The sequence below is a fragment of the Phodopus roborovskii genome, unplaced genomic scaffold, assembly GCF_943737965.1.
Source record: "Phodopus roborovskii unplaced genomic scaffold, PHOROB, whole genome shotgun sequence".
In the NCBI taxonomy this organism is placed as follows: domain Eukaryota; kingdom Metazoa; phylum Chordata; class Mammalia; order Rodentia; family Cricetidae; genus Phodopus; species Phodopus roborovskii.
This window is the reverse complement of record NW_026126434.1, coordinates 6,082,645-6,105,669: the sequence shown is the minus strand read 5'-3', so window position 1 is coordinate 6,105,669 and position 23,025 is coordinate 6,082,645. Positions and strand designations below refer to the sequence as shown.

General features: G+C 38.1%; 1 protein-coding gene across 3 annotated transcripts in view; it reads left to right on the top strand.

Moving 5' to 3' along the window:
• Cr2 (complement C3d receptor 2) overlaps positions 1-23,025 on the top strand; it is a 37,812-nt gene that overhangs the window by 931 nt on the left and 13,856 nt on the right. The window contains exons 2-9 of one of the 3 annotated variants that reach the window (XM_051186693.1): positions 8,829-9,008; positions 10,559-10,658; positions 11,018-11,103; positions 11,633-12,031; positions 14,108-14,284; positions 14,362-14,464; positions 15,059-15,144; positions 16,295-16,684. In XM_051186693.1, the coding sequence (XP_051042650.1) occupies positions 8,829-9,008; positions 10,559-10,658; positions 11,018-11,103; positions 11,633-12,031; positions 14,108-14,284; positions 14,362-14,464; positions 15,059-15,144; positions 16,295-16,684 (1,521 nt within the window). Of the gene's footprint in view, positions 1-8,828; positions 9,009-10,558; positions 10,659-11,017; positions 12,032-14,107; positions 14,285-14,361; positions 14,465-15,058; positions 15,145-16,294; positions 16,685-23,025 lie in introns of those variants that run through there. The other 2 variants (XM_051186695.1, XM_051186694.1) reach the window with 2 other exon arrangements.

Below are 23,025 nucleotides of genomic sequence, written 5' to 3'. Positions count from 1 at the left end.
CATAGGTTATAAGACATTTACTATAAGCAAACATCAATAGCTGGGTGAATTTTGGCAAGTCACAACATAATTTGTTCTCATAGTGAATATATTCATAGGTTATGTTTATTATAAGCAAATATCAACAGCTGGGTGAATTTTAGTAAGCTTGTTAGAGTCCCAACCTTCAATTTCTCATGTATGAAATGAAGGTAGAAATGAGCTGTGCTACCATCTCACAGAACTATGAGATATCAGGAGCTGTTAGAGAAATTAGGTCACAGGCACTCGATTGTTGACACTAAGTGTAGCAATTAGCCGCTGATGGTGGTTCTAGTCAGTAAAGGGTCTGAATATTATGCATTAGTTCTGGTACAACTTTTACCGGAAAATAAATTTTAGGGATTGCTGGACATCATTTCATGTTCACTGATAAATGTTTTGTGTTTAGTACCATACTTTCATTATCACACATGACTCTCATTTTAAAAAAGTCATCCATTAGATGGCCAGGAATCCCAGTATTAAGGCATTTGATGATAATTCTCAATAATGATATCCCTCCCCTTCTGATTTGTGGCCAACTTTTCAGATTTACTTTTATCCTATAAATAAATGTTCCATCTACTTCCAAAGAACTTCTAAATCATCCATGTAAAGCCCTTAGATCTAAATAGTCCATTACACCCTGTCCTTCAGAAACATTTTCTGAACGGTTTTTCCTCCCGCCGCTGGTCTGGTCCCACCGCCACGCCAGCCCCAATTAACACACAGAGACTCTGTATATGATATAATTCTGTTGGCCAGTTACTAGTTTCTTATCGGCTAGCTCTGTCTTATTAACCCATTTCTATGTATTTCCAGCGAGAGACGGCTGGCGGGTCTATTCTCTCCAGACTCTCCATCTTGCCCCCCCCCTTACTACTTCCTTCTTGTCTCCTAGTCCCTCCTATCTCCTTTCCTGTTGGCCAACAATGCTTTATTCATTAACCAGTATGAGAAACATATACAGAATGACATCTCCCATCATCTCCTCTTTTCTGTCTAAAATAAAAAGAAGGGTTTTAACCTTAATATAGCAAAATATATTACATAACAGTTATCAAATAAGAATCACAGTTAACACTATTTAGTCCATTAACATTTAGCAAGATTTAAAAAACTATTCTATCATCTATCCTATATTTGTGAGTCTAAAGTCTTATATGTAACTTATCTTTAAGCTTAACTAAGGAAAATTGTAACCATAACTATCTGTCTTCAACTCCTTCAAAGACCACAGAAGGATAGTATATAAACTCTAGAAATGACAGAGACAACTCACTGCCTGGTCCCCCGAAGTTCTTTTGTAATCTTCCATCTTCAGCCCATAGGCCATAGTGTGTCTAGCAGACTCTTCAGCAAAGCAGGAAACTTTAAACTGTCTTCTTGTATTGGCAGTTTGTCAGTCATTTTTCTCTGTGTCCTGCAGACTATCTGGCAGACTCTTCCATGAAGCAGGAACTCTGTAGCAATGACCATCTTGAGTCACCAGTCACTTTTCTGTGGGTACTGCATGTCCAGTTTATACAGCATAAAGTCAAACAGTTCAGACAAGAGCAGTATCTTGTCCAAATGTCTAGTCTTGCCATATTGGAAGCAAACTCATAACTCGTTTCCTCGATGTCCATCTTCCTTTCTGATGCAGGTGGTGTTGCCAGGAGCAGTTATGTCTCATTGTCAAGAAAAACCCTAAAACATTTTAAATGCCATACTCTGTAGGTCTTTGAAAGGTTTGAAGAATTCCTATTTATCTCAAATACATCTCTGTGTATCTTGAAAGCCTAGCTAACTTAACTCTAAGCTTTGACTATCATAGGTAATTATCTATAATCTGTACTACATTATACATTTTTGAATGAACTATATAAACACAATACCTAAACAAAAGGAGAAATATACACATCACAAAATTGACCTTAAATTGTATCAATAAATGAAAATCCATTCCCAAACAAACTATGCATATCTATACCATAATTCTCTTTTTACCTTTAAAAAGATATTGGTTGTGATCATTAACTATTTATAACCAAGTCCATTTAAATGAAAACAAACATTTATAAACAGTATTTGGGAATTTGAGTGTCGTTCTTTCCAAACTACTTCCTGCTGATAGGGGGCGCTGTCATGGGGATCCTAAGAAGATGCAGAAATCCTGGCTGTAGTCTGCAAGGCTGCCTTGTTCAAGCTGTTTTGAATGTTGGATCACCAGGAACACTGTTTCAGGGGGTCTGACTTGATCAAACCACATTAGTCTGGAAGGAATCCACAGCTAGATTCCTTTTCCCCAGTAACTTGTCCTTGAACTTAAATTTTGGAGTCAAAGCATTTTTAAAATATATAAATTGAATTAATTCAGCATTTTTTTTAACAATTGTTTCCTCAGCAGTCAAACAATACAAAGACAATATAATACCATACAGTAACCAGATTCTCTCTGAGCTTTTCATCTTTATGTGGCTTTATTATTACTCTGTTTCTTTTACTTTTATTTTTTCATTTTTTGAGACAGGGTTTCTCTGTGTAACTTTTATCGGTCCTGGAATTCAGTCTGTATACCAGGTTAAAATCACAGAGATCTGTTTGCCTATGTCTCCCGAGTGCTGGGATTAAAGGCGTGTGCCACCACACCCAGTTCCTGTCTTTTTAAAACCATTTTTTTTTATTCTTTCCCAAGCCTACATATTTTTTTAAAACACACTGTAAACTTTTAGCGCTTTTTCTTAATGTGAATCTGTCTTTACTGTAAACCTTTATCTTTTTGTAGCCACAAGTCTTTATCTGTTAAACAACAACATTGTTAAAATGAAAGTCTTTGTTGTTTCTGCCGTGGTGTATAAAAGATGGCGGCAGCTATTTTACCACCAGCACTGAAAGCTGCGCTCACTGCCTTGGTCTGCATGCTGCCGGCTTGGAGATGTGGTCACTGCCATTGCCATCTCTCATACACACCAATAAATTGTTAGCAGAGTTTCTTAAAAGCTGTGCGGTTTTTTGCCGCTTATGCTGAGTCAGGAACCTTCCCTTAAAGGAGCTGCGCAAATATCTGCTTGTCTCTAGCAAAGCAGAGTTCAACTGAGAAAAAATGCTGCTACCAAGAAACCTTGCTTGTCTCTGTTCTTTTGTTTCTAAAACCCTTTTTTAAGCTTTTGTTAAATTTTAAGAAGAAGTTCTTATTAGCCACGTGGGCGCCATATGTAACAAGTACGATTTTTCTGCCTGCTGCCGCTGGTCTTGTCCCGCCGCCACACCAGCCCCAAATAATGCACAGAGACTCTGTATTTGATACAATTGGCCAGGTGCTAGTTTCTTATCGGCTAGCTCTGTCTTATTAACCCATTTCTATGTATTTCCAAGTGGTCTTACCAGCGAGAGGCAGCTGGTGGTTCTAGTCTCTCCAGACTCTCCATGTTGACTCTGATCTTCACTCTTATTGCTAGAAAAAGGGAAAGAGGGAACAATGTTGGTTTCATTTGGGGAGCTTGGGCAATCTATGGGGCCGATGGCATTGGGACCAGTATTTAATCCCTAGTGCATGAACTGGCTTTTTGGAGCCTATCCCCTATGGAGGGATACTCTCTCAGCCTAGATACAGGGTGGAAGGCCTGGGTCTGGCCTCAAATGATATGACAGACTTTGATGATCCCCAATGGAAAGTCTACCCTCTCAGAGGAGTGAGTGGGGGTGGGATGAGGAGATTGTGGGGGGAGAGGGAGAACAGGAGGGAGAGGGAAATGGGATTGGTAGGCAAAATAATATTGCTTTTAGTATAAATAAAAAATTTGTATTTTTAAAAATAGAGGGAATAAGGACTTTAAAAAAAACCTATCATACAATAGTTTGTAGACTAGTCTTTCTTTTTCTTTTTTTAAATGTATATTTATTATTTTTTCTTATTTTACATATTGATCCCAGTTCCCTCTCACTCCCTCCCTCCCTCCGTCTCTCCCATACCTGCCCCCACTCCACAGGGAGGGTGAGGCCTTCCAGGAAGGATCATCAAAATCTGTCAAGTCATTTGGAGTAGAGTCTAGGCCCTCCCTCCAGCCTCTAGGTTAAGAGAGTGTCCCTCCATGGGGAATGTGCTCCCAAAGTCCTTTAGTGCACCAGGGATACTTCCTGGTTCCACTGTCCCAGGTCCCTTAGACTGCCAGGCCCTATAACTGAGACCCACATTCAGGGGGTCTGAGTCGGTAGAATGTTGGTTTCCCAGCTATCAGTCTGGTGATCCATTGGCTCCCCCTTGTTCAGGACAGCTGTCTCTATGGGTTTCTGTAACCTGGTCTTGACCCACTTTCTTATCACTCCTCCCTCTCTGCAAGTGGATTCTAGGAGTTTGGCTCAGTGTTTAGCTGTGGGTGTCTGCTTCTGTTTCCATCAGCTACTAGATGAGGGCTCTGTGATGATATATAAGTTAGTTATCAATCTCATTATCAGGGAAGGGTATTTAAGGTAGCCTTTCCACTGTGGCTCAGATTGTTAGTTGGGGAGTCATCCTTGTTGGTCTCTGGACATTTCTCTAGAGTCAGTTTTCTCTTCAAACCTATAATGGCTCCCTCTATTATGCTCTCTCTCCCTCCATCTCTCTCACTCTGTTTTGGCTGTCATCTATCCATCCCCCAACTCAATCTTCCTGGTCCCACATGTTCTCCTCTCCTCCCCTTCTCTTTTTCTTAGCTCCCTCTACACTCACTGCCCCCCCCCCCCACTGCCAATATGCTCAGGAGATCTTGTTCCTTTCCCCTTCTGTGAGGGGCCTTGTATGAATCTCTTAGACTACACCTTGTATCCTAGTTCCTCTGGTGGTGTGAATTATAGGCTGGTGACCCTTTGCTCTATGTCTAAAATTCATATAAGTGTTCCTCTTTTTGTGACTGGGTTACCTCACTCAGGGTGGTTTCTTCAAGTTCCATCCATTTACCTTCGAATTTCAAGATTCCATTGTTTTTTTCCCAGTTGAGTAGTATCCCATTGTATAACTGTACCACATCTTCTTTATTCATTCTTCAGTTGAGGGACATCTAGCTTACTTCCAGGTTTTTGCTATTACAAATATCCTTTCTTTTAATTTGAAAAATTATTACATGTATTTATTTCTTTGTTTATTTGCGTGGGAAGGGGGAGCTGTACTTTCAATGCCATGTCCTTGGAGGTCAGAGGACAATTTACAAAAGTTAGCTCTCTCTTTTCATCATGTGGGCTCCAGAGATTAAACTCAATTGGTCAGTCATATTGGACAGCAGGGACTTTAGCTAGTGAAACATCTCACCTGCTCCCTTCCTGTCTGATCAGAGGAGAAACCAACCTCTGGAGATTCTATACTGTGACCTGGAAGGTAGGTAGTTGCAATAAAAGTCCAAGGTCTCCCTCTTAGTCTGTATTATTACCACTGATTGAATCTTATGAATTTAAATGGTTTCCCTTATTATGGAAGATAATTTCGTTTTTCCTTACTTACATTTGATAATCACACATTATTGTCTGATTATAGTAACTGGTAGATGTGGTATTACATTGTGAAGTCTATCTTCATTGTTTTTAAAACTTCATTTTTCTTAAAGTCTTTCTTGCTGTTTTTTCACAAAGTATGTATTTGGGGACATTGGTAGGTATTAATGGAAGAAAGCAAAGAATAACAAAAGAGGGAGATAAGGCAATACCTGGCTGCTGACAACAGTGACTATTTTTCAATTCAGCCATGGGTGGTCAGTGAATGCCCCAGTCAGAAGACATTCTCTGCTTAACTTTCACTTTTACCTGCCTCACACTTCTAGAGGAAAAATAAAAAATAAAAATTTGTTAACTCTCAGATATACTTCTACTCTTGGAAGGCTTCACACCTTGCCTAGATTACCTCTGATCTGAATAAGAGTGATTTTCTGGATCTCTGCAAATAAATTTGAGGAGGTAAAAATGTGAGTCTTCACTCATACACATGGATCACATGGATGTTACAGTTTCATAGATGTCTTATAGGGAGGAATTTATTTATTTATTATTTTATTTTTATTTTTATTTATCTATCTATCTATCTATCTATCTATTTATTTATTTATTTTGTAGATCCAGTAGTTTTTATGGGAGGTAAGGAAGGGCAGGCGCCGGCTAGTCTCCCTTGGGAGCGGCCTTCACCCTCATCTCTGCCAGTTTGTGGGTGAGGAAACCCCACTTGAAGCTTGCCGCGGGGTCCACCTCCCGTGTCTCGGGGCACTCCGTGTCCTCCTTGGCAGGCTTGTCCTGGCGATCCGGTCTGGTTCAGCCATACTGTCCACGCCGAGCAGCATGGACGCCGCCGCTTGCTGCTGCTGCTGCCATCTGCTGGCGAACGCGTCCCAGAATCCTGGTCCGCGTGGCTCTGTCTCTGCTATGGCCACCTGCGATGAGGAGAGGCGGGGGGCTTCCACAAGGGGACAGTGAGCAGGAGAAGAGACAAGGGCAAGGTCAGGGCCCGTAAGCAAAGGGAGGGTTCAGAGGCTCTGGGGCTCAGTGGGACAGGGTCAGGAGAGGAGGTGAGAGGGCTGGGCAGGGGGGAACAGGATTCCCGAGTTGGATGGAGCTGTCAGGAGTTGGAGACAACTGAGACAAGCAGGGTCCGGAAAGCCAGGGACGATCTCTCAGAGAGTTGGGATGGGCTTGTTTAGGCCCATAAGAACACCCCACCCCCCAAGAGGGGCGGGGAGGAGCAGACGGGAGACTGCTGGGCGAGCCAAATGGTTAGGGAAAGAGGAATTTGGCACACAGGAGAAAGGGGAGGAAATCCTAGCACAGATGCTTCAGGAAGAGGCAGAAGCTGAAGGGCTATTAAGAAGGGATGACAATGTCCAAAGGAGTCTCGTCTCTGGAAAAGTCCTGGGACAGGAAGGCAATGAAAGTTCGGGAGGAATTTATTTCATTATTAATGACTAGCTCTTTTCTCTGGTACATAAGAAAGCTATTACTAGCTGTTTTTGAGTTTCACTACTCTATTTGATTAAAATAAATATAGTTAAAAGTAGAGTACTAGGAGGTTAAGACAGAAGGATCCCAAGTTCAAGTTCAGCCTGGGTTATATACTGAGACTCTGTCTTATAAAACCACAAATAATAAATAAACAAATTCAATGAAGAATAAATATATTTTCTCTATATCTAAAAGTTTAGTGATTAAGATAATCATATAAATCAATTAAAGTTATTTTGATTATACAAGATCTCTGTGGTACTTTAGTTTTTATTTATAAGATTTTTACTTGGCTGGAGAGATGGCTCAGTAGTCAGAGCATTTGTTGATCTTGCAGAGGACAAGGTTTTGGTTCAAGGCACCTACTTGGTGCCTCATAATCACCTGTAACTTCAGTTGTAGAGGATCTATCACTGTCTTCAAGACTTTGCAGGCCCTGATCACATATAGTGCACATACATACATCTAGGCAAAACACTCTTAGATGTGAAATAAAAAATTAAATGTCCAAAAATTTTTAAAGAGAGTTTTTACTTGAACTATATAATATACTTTGAGCATATCCTATGACCCTCTCCTTCTTAATCTTCTCCCTTCCCATTAGTATCTTTTTGTTCTCCCAGACAGTTTGTCTCAACATTCAAATATATATGAAAGAAAACAAAAGATAATTGTTTTTCTGAGAATGACTTAATTCACTTGATATTATCTCCAGTTGCATCCACATTCTTACAAACAACATAAGTTAATTCATTTTTATGGCTGAAAAAAGTCCCATTGTGTATATATACTACATATTCTTATTCTAGTCTGTTGCTGGGCATCTAGATTGGTTATATAACTTAGCCATTGTGAACAGTACTGCAATCAGCATTGATGTGTAAGTATATCTGTGATATGTTGACTTGGACTCTTCTGAGTAAATATTGACAAAAGCACTGGATCATGTGGTAGGTCTAGTATTATTATTATTATTATTATTAAATACTATTTACTATTATTTTGCTGAGAAATCTCCAGACTGACTTTCATGATGGCTGGATGAGTTTACATTTTCATTAACAATGTACAAGTGCTTCCTTTTATATACATCCTTACCAGCACTTGTTGTTACTTATTTTCATGTCTGCTATCCTGAATAGTGCAAGATGGAACCTTAATGTAGTTTTTATTTTCATTTCTCTGATGACTTGTGAGGTTTAACAATTTTTTCATATTTATTGAAATCTGTACTTCATTTGAGAACCATATGTTCATTCCATTATCTCACTTAGTAATGATTATTTTTTGGTGTTTGTGCTTTTTATTTCTTTATATATTCTAGATATTAATTCAATATCTTGTTAGCAAAGACTTTCTCCCATTTTGTAGACCATCTCTTCATCTTTTTTCTTCTTTTGCTGTGCAAATGCCTTGTACTTTCATTAAGTCTCATTTGTCACTATTTTCTGAGCAACTGGTGTCTTTCTTATGCTGATATCTTTCAGCATTTTTCCTTCATTTTCTTCTATCGCATATATTCATCCCTGATGTTCTACATGCTTTTCTTATTTTTCATGACTTCACTGTGTAAAAAAAAAAAAAAAAGAAACAAAAGGCAAACAATCCACCCCCCAGTTTTAAACTATAAAATTGTAAGAGGGTGGGATTTTATGAAAAAAGTTCTCCAGCTATAAATTCTAAAGTCTGTCTTAAAAACTGTTTCAATCTCTGAATTTCTCTGTGTCCACCCATACTAGAATGATTTCCTTAGATAATATTGCTCCAGGCAATGTTAGTTCTAAAAGTCAAATTTGTTAGGATAAATGGTGGAGGAGAGAAGCAGAGAAACTTCAGCCTTTCTGATATTTCTGCGATCCTTATTCTAGGTCAGTGTAAGTCGCTGCCAAAGTATACTTTTGCTAAGCCTACTATTGAGAGTCATAAGTCTGTATTTGCTGTTGAAACAACTTGGGAATACAGATGCCTCCCTGGGTATACTGGGAAGCCATTCTTAATCACCTGCTTAGAAACCTCCAAGTGGTCAGATGCTCAGCAGTTCTGTAAACGTGAGTACTCCTAAAAACCATGTTTGATTTTATTGTTTTATCTATATAGGATAGTATGACATTTTCCAGAAAAAAAGAGACAAGTAAATTAGTAAGTCATGGCAAGTAAAGAGTGATCCCAGCCTCTTTGTTTCCTTTAATTTCTAAATTTTCTGGGTACTAGGGTTTAAGTCGTCACTATGGTTTAACCTATCACCTTCATGACATCATTCTGATTTCTATATCATGTTAGAGATTAGATGTTAGCATACAAAAGAATATTAGTTTCATTTCATTCTTACCACATTCAATTCAAGAAATATTTTCTCTTTTTTCTTCTTTTATTAATTTATTTTTTATAATCCAACCCCAGTTCCCCTTCCCTCCTCTCCTCCCGCTCCCCTGACTCTCCCCTCAACTTTCCATCTGCTCCTCAGAGAGGGTAAGTCCTCCCCTAGGAAGTTTACTAAGTCTGACTCATCATCTCAATTAATGCAGGACTAAGAACCTCTCCACTCCCACACCCCTGTGTCTAGGCTGAACAAGGTATCTCTCCATATAAAATGGGCTTCACTAAGTCAGTTTGTGCATTAGTGTTAGATCTTGAACCCACTGCCAGTGCCTTCATATATTGTCCCAGTCACACCGTTGTCAGGAAATATTTTTATTAACTAGCATGTGTGAAGTAGGAGACAATAGATCATGTAAGGCACAACAAAAATTACACATATATAATGTATAACTGAGGACTGAACACAAGTTGTTGCACAGGTTAGGCAAAACTCTATTAATGAGATAAATCCCCGGATTTTATGATGTTGTTTAATAATAGAGGTAAACTGCTATTCAACCATAAAAAACTAAAGGCTATCTAAAAGAAATAGGGAGATTGAGGCCTTCTGGGGAAAAATTTGAAAGAAATGGAAAAAGATCAGTATGGTTTGAGTACATGTAAACTTCAAGACTGTCTACTTTTTCTTGTGAATAATGGTAAGCCATCATAATTTTTAAGTGGAAAGTATTATGTGACCATATTTATAATATAAAAAGAAAACTCATGCCATGCTATGGAAGAAGTACTTCACCAAGGAATGCCAGCATTAGAAAGTAAATTTTGCCACTCAACAATCCAGTAAAACTGTAAAAAATATGCCTAAGTGGTTTGAGGAGATATTCTGGAATCCAGACACTAAAATTTTTTAATTTATTGAATTAAATGAAGTATTATAGGATGAGTTATAGAATGGAAATAATGGCTTTAGGTTTTTAATATAGGAGACTTAGTAGGTGATGCCATTAACTGATATATTTTAATAAAGAGAAAATTGAGGTTTTAATATACAATTAACCACAAACAAAGTTTTCTCTCATACACAGAAACATAGACAATAGGGTTTTAACAGTTTTCCAAAATTGATTGCCTCTTGAGAAAATACACATTTTACAAATCTCAAAAATTGCTTTGAAAAGAACACATGCAGGACCATCAGCAAGTCCCTCAGGAGATTTAATAGAAAACATACAATGTCTTCTCCATTCCAGCGCCAAGTCCTATTTTGTTTCCCTTGTAGGTAAAGCATGTACAACTCCCAGTGAACTCCTCCATGGCTCTGTGCATATAAATACGGGTATCACGTTTGGGTCAACAATTACATATTCTTGTAATAACGGGTGAGTAGGCAGGAAGCATTTGTAGGATGTGTGGATACTGAAATAATATTTCTAATCAGAAACCTTTTAATATGAATTAATACAAAAGCATGGTCTCTTTGACTTGCTTCAGAAGTGACGCTTTGGTGTTACTCAGTTAAGAGGATCCTTAGAAGGAAAGAAGTCTCCAGTGTTATTGACAAGGAAGTCAGACCATTTGGCTATAGACCATTGACCTACTATAGAAGTCCTTCTTTATCAATACTTCACTGTATCATTCATGATATTCTACCTTTTCTCATTCTTTAAATGGAAAAACATAGGCTTTTCTAAAGTACTAAGTGTAACTTGGATGTGATCAATCACCTCTTTGCTTCCAGATATCGACTCATTGGTGACTCATCTGCTACATGTATTGCCTCAGGCAAGGGTGTAACTTGGGATAATAATATTCCTTATTGTGAATGTGAGTAAAATAGTCTCTTTATGGCATCCTACTAAATTACTCTTATCTCTTTCTAAAGGGAAACTTGGCATCTGCACATAAAAATGAGTGCCTGGGAAGTCTCACTAAGTTTGGGTTGTTATGGACACAGCTCTGAATGGAATTCTTCCATGATCTCTAGTTCTATAATAGTTTTCCACTAATGTTCTTTTATGATATTATTTAATAGTGAATAGATTATTACATTTAAAATAGGCATGCAATTACACACTGACAAATGTAACCATGCAAAAGTAGATCACCCTAAGAAGTCTCTAGTAACAGAGTGTCTGTAGTCTGTCTGGGCTCATAACTTTTTGACTTTTTACCAGCCAGTTCCATGTATTTTCCTTTCTAGCTTACTTTTATTTAGATCAGAACACAGAATTCTGATATTATAGACATGTTATAGGTAAAGTTTAAGTTTGGTTTATGAAAATGAAGACTAAATTTTCAGAAAATATAACATTTCAATGCCTTCTCTCTTTTCTTAACTACTTCATTTCAAAAGCTATTCCTTGTGAATCACCTCCAGCCATCGCCAATGGGGACTTCTACAGCAGCAGTAGAGACAGCTTTTTCTATGGAATGGTAGTAACTTATCACTGCCATCTTGGAAAGAATAGGGAAAAACTGTTTGACCTAGTGGGTGAGAAGTCAATATATTGCACCAGCAAAGACAATAAAATTGGCATCTGGAATAGTCTACCCCCTCAGTGTATTGGTATAGTCAATTGCCCAGTGCCAGAAATTGAAAATGGAGATGTGGAGTATGGATTTAAACACTCCTTCTTCTTAAACGATACAGTAATGTTTAAGTGCAAGCCTGGTTTTACTATGAATGGCAGCAATATAGTATGGTGCCAGCCAAACAGCAAATGGAGCCCTCCACTGCCAACATGCTTCAAGGGTAAGTTGGGATGATATCTGTAAATAAAATATGAGGTTTTGCATAATAGATACAAGGTACCTACAGAAAGTATAGGAGGAATATGTGACTGGATTTTCAAGATAAAGGATTTGAAAGTAAATTTTGGAAGCAATATTTTTTAACTTTACCATTCCATGAGTATAGAATCTCTGTCAAAGAGATGAGGATTTTATTATATTCTGGGGCAGTACTATAATTGTAGGGGGAAAGTATAACACACTTTTAAAAAGTCATTGGGATGTTTTAAAGTAGAATTATGAGACATGAAACTCTTTGAAGAACATAGATAATAATAGTTAAGAACATTCGAATAGTTAACATGCTTTGGATAAGACCATGAAAAGCATAGAAAACAATGGCATAAAAAACTAATTATGTAGAATAAAAAGTATCTCTATGACAAGTGAAACAATAAAGAGAGATCATATATAATGGGGAAAAGAAATCTAACTTCAAAGTATACATTAGATATTTTTCAAAACTAAAATAAAATGGACAACAAATTTATGGCAAAATGTTTAATATTACTAATCATCAATGAAGTGCAAATCAAATCACAATGATATATGACTTCTCTTCAGCTAAAATTAATCATAAAAGAAAAAAAACAAAATATAGAACTGGTTCAGTGTATAAAGTTCTTGTTGTACAAGTATAAAGGCTTGAGTTTAACACAGAGAACCTATATTGAAAAGGTTCATGTGGTGACACATGCTTATAATCCTGGAATTTGCAAGGCAGACAGACAGATCTCTAAGGCTTGCTGACCAGCTAGTCTAGCTTAGTTGGTGAGCTACAGTTCCCATTGAGAAGACTTGTTTCATAAAACAAGGTCATGTCCTCTACATGCATAAGTATCAGTGTACACTCCCATGTGCATACACATACACAAGTATGAGGACCTGAAACCACTCCTACATATATAAAGACCTCTCCATTATACAATGTATCAAATGCTGTTAAGAATGGAGATAAAAGTCAGATTAAATAGAAGTAAGTTCTGGTGTCCCTATGAACAGAATTACCACTGTATATTATGAGAGTTGTTGTATATATTTTAAAATCTAGTATAAAGGATTTTGAAAGTTTTCACTGCAAAGGAATGTTAAGTTTTAGAAGACAGCTATGTTTACTCTTATTTTCATATTATACAATATACTTACTCATATGAGTATCACATGAGATTTTATAAGTATGTACAATTATGTCTTTTAAAGAATAAAACACAGTACAAAAGTTGATCATTAAAGCTTTTAATTATTATATTTTATTTAAATGATGATAAAATAAACTCTTCATTGTATTGGCCATATTGAAAGACAGAATTGCCTAAGATAAGAATTTGATTCAAAAATTTGTAAACATCCATCTTGGTACTCAAAATGAATGTTGTGGAAGAAAGCTGCTAGTTAGATCTTGAGCCTGTGGCCACCATTCTCTCCTTCTAGTCTTAATGTGAATTGCCTGCCTTTATAAAAGCCTGACAACAAAGTTCAGAAGCCTCATAAACCTTGTTTTTGTAGTAAAAATGATATGTCAGATTTGGGTAGGGAAATTTTGTGTTACAAAATTTGGTTCCTTGACTGCCCTATTGGTGGAAGCATATCTCAGATCTTTAGTAGAATGAAGTGAAAAATAAGTAAGAGTAATATTTCCTGACATAGATCAAGAAATAGAAAGCAGATAGACATATAGCTTTCTACATCTGGGCGGCAAAAGGCTTAACCCCACTCTGTGACCCTACTCTCTGCCTTAGCGTGGAAGAATTGCCAAAGTCATTGTTTGTTTGTTTGTTTGTTTTGTTTTGTTTTTGAGACAGGGTTTCTCTGTGGCTTTGGAGGCAGGCTGTCTGGAACTAGCTCTATAGATCAGGCTGGTCATAGAGATCCACCTGCCTCTGCCTCCCAAGTGCTTGGATTAAAGGTGTGTGCTACCACTGTCCAGTGCCATGGACTTCTTTATTCCACTCAACTAAACCCAAGATAACTGAAGTTATAAAGAATAAAGTTCTTATTGCAGAAATAAAAGGACTTCCTGCTCCTGTTCTTCCCTTAGGATGTCTACCACCTCAAAATATCCTCCATGGTGATTATAACAAAAGAGATGAGGAATTCTTTTCTGTTGACCAGGAAGTGTCATATAGCTGTGAACCTGGCTATACTCTCATTGGAACTAACCTTGTGCAGTGTACATCCTTGGGAACCTGGAGCCATACAGCCCCAACATGTGAAGGTGCTTAGAGCTCTATTCAAAGGAAACACAACTGTTTCCTGACTCTTCATGTGCAAGCCTTCTCTCTTCTTTCCTAGTGAAATCATGTGATGCCATTCCAAACCAACTTCTCAATGGCCATGTGTTTCTTCCTCTTAATCTCCAACTTGGGGCAGAGGTTTCCTTTGCTTGTGATCAAGGGTGAGTGTAAAGTGAAAGGTCCTGCATTGATTGTTTCCCATAATGATTTCAAAGTATGAGTTCTGAAGATAGATAAGTTTTTACTCATTATTTTCTTTCTTTTACTTGGCCTTATCTGACTAAGAACTCTGTTACTACTCAATTCCTTTTTATTTTCTTCAAGTGTGCTTGACCAGTAAAAGTAGGTACTGTCACTTCATCATCTGGAACTGCAAGGTTTTAGTTTGCAGATTAAGACTCCTGTTATAGAGAATGGATATAAAATTTGGACTTAGTCAGACTCATTGGAATAAACTTGGGAAAGAAGGTCTTTGCTATTTTCTCTATAGGAATACTCAACAAAATCTTGACATTTGAATACTGAAGAGGAGAGGGAGAATTCCAAAGAAAAGATGCATTTTCAATATGTTTTAATCCATTATTTATTCATTGTTCAGTAGACCACCAGATTCAAAAGTAACTGTGGGCTTTTTCTTAAGACAGAAGTATTTTAAAATGCATACCATCCTATGAATACTTGAAAGAAGTGATTCAGTCTGTACAATTGAAAAATATTTTGTTCTAGTGATTATTTGCTGCTCCTTATTGTTTAAGGTTCCAGTTAAATGGAAAATCTTCTAGTCAGTGTGTCCCAGAAGGAGAGACAGTAATCTGGAATAATAAGTTTCCTGTTTGTGAACGTGAGTAAAAAATAAGAATAATCAAATATGGAACTTGTCTCTTGATTCTATATTCCCATACAGTTACTAAATAAAACATCATCCAACTATATACTTTTAAAAATATTTGCCACTTTTCTCTGTTTAAAATGAAGGAAAAATTTTTAATTTGTTCACTTCTTAACATATTAAGTTGTGATTCTTTAAATAAAGTAATAAATGCTCTGGAAAGTTACCTATAACAAAACCAAGCAGAACACTTTCTAGTGTACTAAAACTCTGGTTATGCCTCTATATGTTGTTTCTTGTACTGAAGAGCTCTACCTGGAGCAAAATGGACGGTACTGAAAAATCAGACACTGACAATTTTCTCTTTATTCTGTAACTTTCCCAGAAAAGATGTGTATATATTATCATAGTAGCTGTTAACAACTAATAGCCTTCATGAGACCAGGATGTAAAAAGAATACGAGATCAATAATCAGATAGTTTTCTCAAAGGAACCTAGCATTAAGGGGCCTTAAATGACTTGTAATGAGGTTGCAATGTCTTCGGTAACTGTATCTAATGTCACTGACTATACTACCCACAAGCTAGCTGTGTGTTTCAAACAGGTACTGCATAATTAGTGTGCTTTGAGTACTGTACTGGCCCATTTCACATGCTTTTATCTCACTATATTCTTATCATACCTTATGTAACCTGAACTACAGGAAACTGAAGCTAGGGGAGGGTACGACTTGCCTAAGGTCATACAGCTATTGAATGACAGTGAGGATTTGAAAACAGGACTATTGAGCCCAGATCCGTTCATGTTGACTCCCTACATGCAATTAGCATGTCATTAAATATTTTAAGTTTGCCTCTTTGTTTATTGAAAGTATTTGGAGTACAAAAATTATAGAAATAATCTCTGAAAGTACAGACTAGATAGCTTTCTTTTCTACTTCCTTATTTGGTTAAGGTGATTTATATTGATTTCTTTGACAAGGATCAAGAAAGAGGTAAGAACTTAAGCATTTAGAAATGAACAATTTATAAGTAAAATCATAACAAAGCATTTGATTTCTTAGTATATTTCTGGAAAAGTGATTTGATCTGTACTAGGAGCTTTTATTTATTTAGTTTTAAATGATTAATATGCTCACTTGGTCTCTTTTTTATTTTACAGAGATTTCTTGTGACCCTCCTCCTGAAGTCGAAAATGCTCGGAAACCCCATTATTCTCTTCCCATACCCCTTCAAACAGTTGTGCAGTACAGCTGTTTACCTGGCTTCCGTCTCATTGGAGAAAAGACTCTTTTTTGCATAAGTAAAGATCAAGTGAATGGCACTTGGGATAAAGCTCCTCCTGTATGTGAAATTTTGAATAAACATTCTGGTTGTTCAGAGCCCAGTGTACCAGGTGGATTCAAAGATAAAAGATCTAGACCACCTTTCAAACATGGTGATTCTGTGACATTTACCTGTAGAGCCAACTTCACCATGAAAGGAACCAAAACAGTCTGGTGCCAAGCAAATAAGATGTGGGGACCAACACCACTGCCAATCTGTGAAAGCAGTAAGTACATAATTAAAACCTAGTCAAGGGCCTGGAGCCTACAAGCTGTGAGAGCCCTGAGTGTGGAAACAAAGCTTCATCAAGGGCTGGGGCTGTAAGAGTGTTGGGTATGGAAGTAGAACCTTGCAGAAGACTATGATCTTCCATTTATGGGCAGATCATTTTATTGCATGTTCCCAGGGACTTGTTCCTGGCACATGAGCTGGCTTTTTGGAACCCATTCCCAATGCTGAGTTGCCTCTACAAACATGTTCACAAGTAATCTCTTTACTCAAACCACCTTCTGGCTGAGACCCATATTCAGGGGGGCCTGAGTCAGTCCCATGCTGGCTTCCCAGCTATCAGTCTGGTGGCCTGTTAGCTCCTCCTTGTTCAGGTAAGCTGTCTCTATGTGTTTCTGCCGCCTGGTCTTGTCCTCTCCCTCTGCATCTGAGTTCTACTTCGACTCAGTGTTTATGTATGGGTGTTTGCTTCTGTTTCCAACAGGCATCAGTTGAGGGCTCCATGGATAAGTTAGTTGTTGATCTCACTCTCCGGGAAGGGCATTTATGATAGCCTTTCCACGGAAGCTGAGATTGTTAGTTGGGAGCAGTCATGTAGTTCTCTAGACCTTTCTTTGTGTTCAATTTTATCTTCAAACCAACATTGGCTCCATAGTTTATGTTCTCTCTCTGTGTGTGTCTCTCTCTTTCTTTCCTGTCTTCTATTCCTAACCAGGCTCAATCTTCCTGGTCGCACATGTTTTCCTTTCCTCCCCCTCGTTTTCTCCTACTTCTCTCTCCATTCGCTGCCCCCCCCCCCCACTTCCCCTGAGCTCTGGGGGACTTGTCCCTTCCCAGTTCTGTGAGGGACTTTATATGACTCTCTTAGAATACACCTTGCATCCTAGTTCATCTGATGGTGTGAATTATAGGCTGATGATCCTTTGATCTAGGTCTAAAATCCATATATGAGTGAGTACATACTATGTTCCTCTTTTTGTGACTGGGTTACCTCATTCAGGATGGTTTCTTCAAGTGCCATCCACTTGCCTGCGAATTTCAAGATACCATTATTTTTTCCTGTATTCCATTGTGTAGATGTGCCACATCTTCATTAACCATTCTTCAATTGAGGGGCATCTAGGTTGCTTCCAAGTTCTTGCTATTACAAATAGTGCTGCTATGAACATAGTTGAACAGATGTCTTTGTTGCATGGATGTGAATCCTTTGGATATATGCCTAAGAGGGGGATTGCCGGGTTCTATGGTAAACTAATTCCCATTGTCCTGAGGAACCACCATACTGATCTCCAAAATGGCTGTATGAGTTTGCACTCCCACCAGCAGTGGAGGAGTGTTTCCCTTTCTCCACATCCTCTCCAACATGAGGCATCATTGGTGTTTCTAATTTTAGCCATTCTGGCAGGAGTAAGATGGTATCTCAAAGTTGTTTTGATGTGCAGTTCCCTGATAGCTAGGTATGTGGAGCATTTTCTTAAGTGTCTTTCAGCCTTTTTGATTTCCTCTATTGAGATTTCCTTCTTCAGTTCTGTACCCCATTTTTTAATAGGGTTATTTGGTGTTGTGTTGACTAGTTTCTTGAGTTCTTTGTATATTTTGGAGATTAGCCCTTTGTCGGATATAGGATTGGTGAAAATCTTTTCCCAGTCTGTGGGCTGCCGTTTGATCTTATCGACTGTGTCCTTTGCCTTACAGAAGCTTCTAAGTTTGGAGAGGTCCCATTTATTAATTGTTTCTCTCAGTGTCTGTGCCCCTGGAGTTATGCTCAGGAAGTGGTCTCCTATACCAATTTGTTCAAGGGTACCTCCTACTTTCTCTTCTAAGAGGTTCAATGTGGCTGGATTGATGTTGATGAGGTCTTTGATCCATTTGGACTTGAGTTTTGTGCATGGCGACAGACATGGGTCTATCTGCAGTCTTCTACACACCCTCATCCAATTGTGCCAGCACCATTTGTTGAAGATGCTGTCTTTGCCCAATTGTATAATTTTAGCTGTTTTGTCGAAAATCAGGTGTTCATACGTGTGTGAGTTAATATCAGGATTTTCAATTCCTGATTCGATTCCATTAGTCTACCTGTCTATTTTTATGCTAATACCAGGCTGTTTTCAGAACTATAGCTCTGTAGTAGAGCTTAAAGTCAGGAATGGTGATGCCTCCTGAAGTTCTTGTATAGGGTTGTTTTGGCTATCCTGGGTCTTTTGTTTTTTCCATATAAAGTTGATTATTATCCTTTTAAAAGTCGGTGAAGAAATGTGGTGGGATTTTAATGGGGATTGCATTGAATCTGTAGATTGCTTTTGGCAAGATTGCCATTTTTACTGTGTTTATCCTACCTATCCAAGAGCATGGGAGATCTTTCCATTTTCTGGAATCTTCTTTAATTTCTTTCTTTCGAGCCACAAAGTTCTTATTATATAGGTCTTTTACTTGTTTGGTAAGAGTTACACCATGATACTTTATGTTGCTTGTGGTTACTGTAAAGGGTGATGTTTCTCTGATTTCTTTCTCTGTCTCTTTGTCATCTGAAAAAAGTAAGGCTATTGATTTTTTTGAGTTTATCTTGTATCCTGCTAGTTTGCTGAAGGTGTTTATCAGCTGTAGGAGTTCCCTGGTAGTTTATTGCGTCACTTATGTAAACTATCATATCATCTGCAAATAGAGACAGTTTGACTTCTTCCTTTCAAATTTGGATCCCCTTGATCTCCTTTTGTTGTCCGATAGCATTAGCTAGAACTTCTAAATATTGAAGAGATATGGAGAGAGAGAGGACAGCCTTGTCTTGTTCCTGATTTTAGGAGAATTGGCTTAAGTTTCTCTCCATTCAGTTTGATGTTGGCAGTTGGTTTGCTGTATATTGTTCTTATTATGTTTAGGTATGTTCCTGTTATCCCTGACCTCTCCAAGACCTTTATCATGAAACGGTGTTGAATTTTGTCGAAGGCTTTTTCTGCATCTAGGGAGATAATCATATGGTTTTTCTTTTTCTGTTTGTTTGTATGGTGGATCACGTTGATAGATTTTCGTATGTTAAACCATTCCTGCATTCCAGGGATGAAGCCTACTTGGTCATGGTGGATGATTTCTCTGATGTATTCTTGAATTCGGTTTGCCAGTATTTTATTGAGTATTTTTGCATCGGTGTTCATCAGGGATATTGGTCTATAGTTTTCTTTCTTAGTTGTGTCTTTGTGAGGCTTGGGTACCACCAAGGTTATTGTGGCCTCATAAAAAGAGTTTGGCAATGAACCTTCTGTTTCTATCTTGTAGAACAGTTGCAGGAGTAGTGGTATTAGTTCTGCCTTGAATGTCTGGTAGAATTCTGCATTGAATCCAACTGGCCCTGGACTTTTTTTGGTTGGAAGGCTTTCAATGACTGCTTCTATTTCATTGTGGGTTATAGGTCTATTTAAGTTGTTTGTCTGTTCTTGATTTCATTTTGGTAAGTGATAGTTATCCAGAAATTTGTCCATTTCCTTTGAATTTTCAATTTTTGTGGAATACAGATTTTCAAAGTATGACCTGAAAATTGTCTGGATTTCCTCTCTGTCTGTTGTTATGTTCCCCTTTTCGTTTCTGATTTTGTTAATTTGCATATTCTGTCTCTGCTTTTTCGTTGTCTATCTTGTCGATTTTCTCAAAAATCCAACTCTTCATTGCATTGATTTTTTGTATTGTTTTCCTGGTTTCAATTTCAGCCCTCAAGTTGATTATTTCCTGGCATCTACTCCTTCGGGGTGAATTAGATTCTCTCTGTTCTAAGGCTTTCAGTTGCGCTGTTAATTCTCTCATGTGACTACGCTCTGTTTTCTTCATATGGGCACTTAGTGCAATGAGCTTCCCTCGTAGCACTGCTTTCAAGGTGTCCCATAAGTTCGGGTATGTTGTGTCCTCATTCTCATTGAATATTGAAAGTTCTTAATTTCTTTTTTTATTTCTTCTTTGACCCAGGAGTGGTGCAATTGCACATTGTTCAGTTTCCATGAGTTTGCATGTTTTCTTCTATTTGTGTTGTTGTTGAATTCCAATTTTAAAGCATGGTGGTCTGATAAGATACAGGGGACTATTCCTATTCTTTTGTATCTGTTGAGGTTTGTTATGTCACCTAGTATGTGGTCGATTTTAGAGAAGGTTCCATGTGGAGCAGAGAAGAAGGTATATTCTTTTGTGTTTGGATGGAATGTTCTATAGATGTCTGTTAACCCCAGTTGAGACATAACTTCTGTTAATTCTTTTGTTTCTTTGTTGAGTTTCTGATTGGTGTTCCTGTCTAGTTTTGGCAGTGGTATATTGAAGTCTCCCACTATAAGTGTGTGAGGTTTTATATGAGCTTTGAGTTTTAGTAGTGTTTCTTTTACGAATGTGGGTGACTTTGTATTAGGGGTATAGATGTTCAGAACTGAGACTGTGTGTTGATGGATTTCTCCTGGGATGAATATGAAATGACTGTCTTCATCTCTTTTGACTAATTTTGGTTTGAAGTCTAACTTGTTAGATATTAAGATAGCTATGCCTGCTTGCTTCTTATTGCCATTTGATTGTAAAATCTTTTCCCAACCCTGAGGTTCCTTTGAAGCATAGATGTGTTTCTTGTATGTAGCAGAAGGATGGTTCTGTCTTCGTATCCATTCTGTTAGCCTGTGTCTTTTTATAGGTGAGTTAAGACCATTAATGTTGAGGGTGAGTAAGGACCATTGATTGTTGATGCTTGTTTGATTTAGGTTTGTTGTTGGCAGTGGTATTGTGAATATATTAGTTCTGCTCTACCCTTGGTTTCTGGTGTAGTTGGATTATCTGTTGCCTACATTTTTGTGGGCATAGTTACCTTCCTTGGGTTGGAGTTTTCCTTCCAATACTTTCTGTAGGGCTGGATTTGTAGATACATATTGGGAAAATCTGGTTTTGTCATTAAATATCTTGTTTTCTCCATCTATAGTGATCGAGAGTTTTGCTGGATATAGTAGCCTAGGCTGACATCCGTGTTCTCTTAATACTTTTAGAGCATCCATCCAGGACCTTCTGGCCTTGAGGATATCCATGGAGAAGTCAGGTATAATTTTGATAGGTCTGCCTTTATATGTTACTTGTCCTTTTTCCTTCGCTGAACTTAATATTCTTTCTTTATTCTGTATGCTAGGTGTTTTGATTATTATATGTCGAGGGGTCTTTTTTCCTTGGTCCAGCCTATTTGGGGTTCGGTATGCTTCTTGTACTTTCATGGGCATGTCCTTCTTCAGATTTGGAAAGTTTTCCTCGATGATTTTGTTGAATATGTTTTCGGCACCTTTGAGCTGGGCTTCCTCACCTTCCTCTATGCCTATTATTCTTAGGTTTGGCCTTTTCATGGTGTCCCACATTTCCTGGATGTTTTGTGTTAAGGATTTGTTGATTTATGATTTTCTTTGGTCAATGAATCTATTTCTTCTAGTTTAATCTTCTGCGCCTGAGATTCTCTCTTCCATCTCTTGAATTCTGTTGGTTATGCTTGTGTCTGTAGTTGCCGATTTTTTGCCCAGTTTTTCTATTTCCTTCAGTTTGTGTTGCCTTTATTTTCTCTATTTCAGTTTTCAAGGCTTGAACTGTTTCCTTCACCTGCTTAATTGTTTTTTCTTGGCTTTCTGTACTTTCCTTAAGGAATTTGTCCATTTCTTCCACTTTTTTGTTTGTTTTTTCCTCCATTTCTTTAAGGGATTTTCTCACATCTTCTTTGAGGGCCTCTATCATTTTTATGATGGTAATTTTTAAGTCGTTCCCTTCTGCTTCCTCTGCTTTGTTGTTGTGTTCCATTCTAGTTGGTGTAGATTCCCTAGATTCTGGTGGTGTCATGCTTGTCTTTCTGTTGTTAGGTGTTTTCTTGTCTTGCCTTCTTCCCATAACTTCTTCCAGTAGGTGTTGGTGGGGTCTCCCCCTCTATCTATGGTACTTCCCCGGTGGGCTTATGTGGGTCTGAGATTCAATATCTGTAGCTCTGTGGGGTTTCTCTGCAGTCAGGGACCTAGGGATGGGGTCAAGGATGAGGATCCAGTAGAAGATGCCAGCAGGAACTCAGAGTGGACCCGCAGAGATAGGCGGATCTCTGGGAGGGGCCCGGGACTCCAGCAGAGGACTGGAGGTGGGGTCAGAGACCAAGCAGGTGGAAATTACGGGTGGTCCTGTGTGGATAGTCAGGTCTCCTTTGTTCAGAACTGCTCCGAGAAGTCTCCGAAGTAGGATGGACTCAAAAAATTTCTAATAAAGAACAATATTGATACATTCTAAATAGATTATAGAGCTTAGGAAGTGCTACATTGTTTATGAATATGATTCACTCTGGCCTGGGAGCACAGAGCTGCAATTTCA